The sequence below is a fragment of the Pundamilia nyererei genome, unplaced genomic scaffold (genome assembly GCF_000239375.1).
Source record: "Pundamilia nyererei isolate P.nyererei 1_Seehausen unplaced genomic scaffold, PunNye1.0 scaffold00390, whole genome shotgun sequence".
Lineage (NCBI taxonomy): Eukaryota > Metazoa > Chordata > Actinopteri > Cichliformes > Cichlidae > Pundamilia > Pundamilia nyererei.
In genome coordinates, this window is record NW_005187791.1 from 110,151 (window position 1) to 113,614 (window position 3,464).

Consider the following 3,464-nt stretch of genomic DNA (forward strand, 5'->3'; position numbering starts at 1 on the left):
ATCCAGTAATTTAGGTCAGTATCGGACCGATACCGATACGTAATATCGGATCGGTCCATCTCTATTATACACACGCACGCACACACACACACACACACACACACACACACACACACACTCTTACCTCCAGATCTCCCACTTCAAAGGACCAGATCTCCTCTTTAGTTTCTACTTTCCAGACTTTAATCAAGCCGCTCATGTCTCCGGATGCCACCAGGGAGGAGTCATGGCTGAACATGGCACACGTCACTGAGTCCTTGTGACCTGTGTAGGCACAGAGGGCAAAGAGCATGATTTTTTTTTCCTGTTTTGGCCATTGTCCTGCCCATCTGGGACATCACAGTGTGTCCACATCTTTATGTAAACAATCTGAAAATGCTTGCGTGGACACATTTCACACATGGTTGATGTCAACACAGCGCTCACGCTATGCAAATAAATGCACTAGTGCGTTTCTACTTTAGAAGAGCACACAAAGCCACATTGAGCCATTCTCACACATTCATACAGAGCTTCAGTCTGTGCCTTTGAGGATTTTCTTTCACTCACACTCTGATGGATGCACCAGCAGCAGCTTTGGGTTCAGTATCTTGACCAAGGCAGCTTGGACCAGAACCTGTTCACCCTTCTGAGCCACAGCCAGCCCCAAACTGATGCAACCCTTGTTGGCATCTGCAGATGCCTATTTCCCAGAGTAATTAGAAATGCTAATTACCCTGTTTTTTGTCATTTTCTTTTGTTTTTGCTTCATCTGAGAATACCAGGATTGTGTTTAAGTCTGGAAAAGCAGGAAGAGTTTTTGTAAAGACTCCCATGTTTGCTCCTCACCTGCGTCCACAAATGAAGCCAAATCACACTGTAACTAAACATTTTGTGATTTTAACCATGCTGTGCTGGTGCTTATGTTTTAATTGCCATGGTAGAAAGCTTTATGTGATCACCCCCAATCTACCCCCTGCCTAAACAAACGCCTTTGTCTTTAGTTCCAGCTCACTACAGTGATGTCCCTAAATCATCCAACCCTCTGAGCTCTACACTCACCTGTGCACTCCAGCAGAACTTCCCCATCGCTCACCCTCCAAACATAGGCCTTATCATCCTCCCCTCCGCTCACAGCCAAGCTGTTGGTCGCTGGGTCCAACCTCACACAGAACACCGAGCCTGGACAGAAAAGAAAGAAAGAAAAAGGGTCAGACCTTTTTAAACCTTAAGCAGCCAGGAGCAATCAGAGAGCAGCAGCAGAGACACGAGGGAGCTTTTCACCGGTGTGTTTGTTGAAGGTGAGATCGCTGTCGTCCTGCTCTGCCTCAGCCTCCATCTCGTCCTCAGTCTCCCAGCCGTCATTGTCATCACCTGCGTTTCCAGCGTCATCGAAGTCGACGTCCTCCAAGTCATCAGCCAAATCATCTACGAGAGAAAAAGCACAGCACACGACGGTCACCTGATCTATATCTGCTCTTGTCCCGCCTGCCACGGGAGAGGAGACGGGTGCTGCCGAAACCCACCTGGGCCAGGCTCCGTGTCGTTCAGGTCGATGACTTCAATAATTTCCTCATCTCCGTGGAGCTCAATGGCACTTTCCTCGGAGTTGTCCATGCTGCTAGCAAAACAGCCGCAAAAAAGCTCGGTTCACGTGACTTTTGAACGGCCTCGCGCTCTGCGGCTCCCAGTAAGCTTGAAAATGACACTCTGACTCTCTAACGTCGGTTTAAGTGACGCGAGGACCTCAGAAAGAAGAAACTACCTGTCAGAAGGAAAACTGACTCCCATGTTTTCTTCACGTTGTCGAGATTAGAGAGACTGGCGCATACTTATGACGTAGGGGAGTCGCTCGCATAAAGCGTCATTCACGATGTAATCCGCAAGATGGCGCCATTGGCAAAGTTACACAACGTGGCGGGAAAATATTGGCTGACCGGCAGGATTAGCAAACTTAAAATTAATAATTTAATACAAGTAATTGTATAGTAAAGTCCCCGTGGGCATCTTGTCTGAGAACACTTATTTGTACAGTTATATTAAGTTAAGTTAAGTTTTTACTTAATTTTCTATGGATGAAATGATAAAATAAAATCATTTTAATGGTCATGGGGACACAACACACTGTATTAATAGAAGTTTTTTTGAAAATAAATGATTAAAACGTCTGTAGATCCAAAATTTGGTCAATTAATTTCGTATCTCTACCTAGTTTACTGTTTTAAAATTCTCAGAAGGATTTTATTAAAAATATCTCTAGTGGTAGTCGCATCAGTGTAAGTAGTAGCTGTAATACAACGCAATCATTCTTAGGCCTTATAATAATTTGAACCACATTCGAGGGACTACTCATGATTCGTCAGTTTCAAAGAAAAAAATATGACCAATATTTGACAGTAATACTAACTATGTGAGAAATGTTGTTTTACTATCCAAGTATATTCTAGTCATATTAAAATCAAATCTCTATTTAAAAATACATACAAATAGATGGGTAACAAACAAACAGTTAAAATGTGCTAATGAAACACAGCAGTTACCTGTTATATGTTTAACTAACTAACATACACTGCATTCAGAGTATTACGTGGTTTATGTTAAAACTAGATAATCCCAAATTTAAAGTCTCTATACAAACAGACCAAAAACAGATATTTGCGTATTTAAAACAAATTAATCAGCCTAAATCCTCAGAAATAACTATTTACTGTTTTCTAAATTACGCTTGTCTGTGAATCTGTTTATTCATTTATTTTATTAGCTGCTCAGTTGTGTCCTTATTACTGATATGCCAAATATTACCAGTTTGCCTAAATAGAATTAGAACTTCATGACTCCTTTTGGGGAAAGAAAGTAAAGTGAACTGACTTATAGTAGAAAAAAATAAAATAAAATGAAAAGTGATTCAGAGGATTGATTAATTGCACTGACACCATATTAAGTAAAATCCAATATTAAAACTGTTATGATGATAAAATAAGCACACTTTAATATCACAATGCAGCAACTTAATACATTCTTTCTCTTTTTTGCTATTTTACAAGTGTAATTTTCCCTGTCACACAGATGCTGCTGCTGTCTTGTAATGTATAGAGTATCACAAAATAACTTTATCATGATAGACACTAAATATTGTGATCCTGTTGTAGCACAACTAATTCCCATTCTTAATTTTCATCAGCGGCACATTTCGTATTTTACACATTTTAGAACTTTTCTGTAAGAAACATCAAAGTCAAACATCCTTGTAAGGACAATCTTTGGTGTCATAAAACATCACGGTGGCGTGTTCCTCATTGTAGCTGTATAATCAGCCCTGACCGATTGTCCTTTCACTTATTTCCCAGCATGATTAGACCTCAGTTTGCCTTCTAGTGAAACGCTTAATGCAGGGTCACAAAACTCTAATTCATGCACCTGTTATTACAGGTTCAGGAGGTGAAGCAAGATTTTGATTTGCCGGAAAATTAATTTGTGATGTTATT

The 3,464-nt window shown here is 40.6% G+C and overlaps 1 protein-coding gene across 1 annotated transcript in view; it reads right to left on the reverse strand.

Moving 5' to 3' along the window:
• The window catches only part of aamp (angio-associated, migratory cell protein), a 9,214-nt gene extending 7,320 nt beyond the window's left edge, over positions 1 to 1,894 (reverse strand). Inside the window, exons 1-4 of the mRNA XM_005752917.2 lie at positions 1,506 to 1,894; positions 1,264 to 1,407; positions 1,042 to 1,161; positions 125 to 264 (exon numbers count right to left, since the gene is read on the reverse strand). Of these exons, the coding sequence (XP_005752974.1) occupies positions 125 to 264; positions 1,042 to 1,161; positions 1,264 to 1,407; positions 1,506 to 1,596 (495 nt within the window). The 5' untranslated portion in view covers positions 1,597 to 1,894. The remainder of the gene's footprint in view (positions 1 to 124; positions 265 to 1,041; positions 1,162 to 1,263; positions 1,408 to 1,505) is intronic.
• Between the last annotated feature and the right edge of the window lie 1,570 nt (positions 1,895 to 3,464).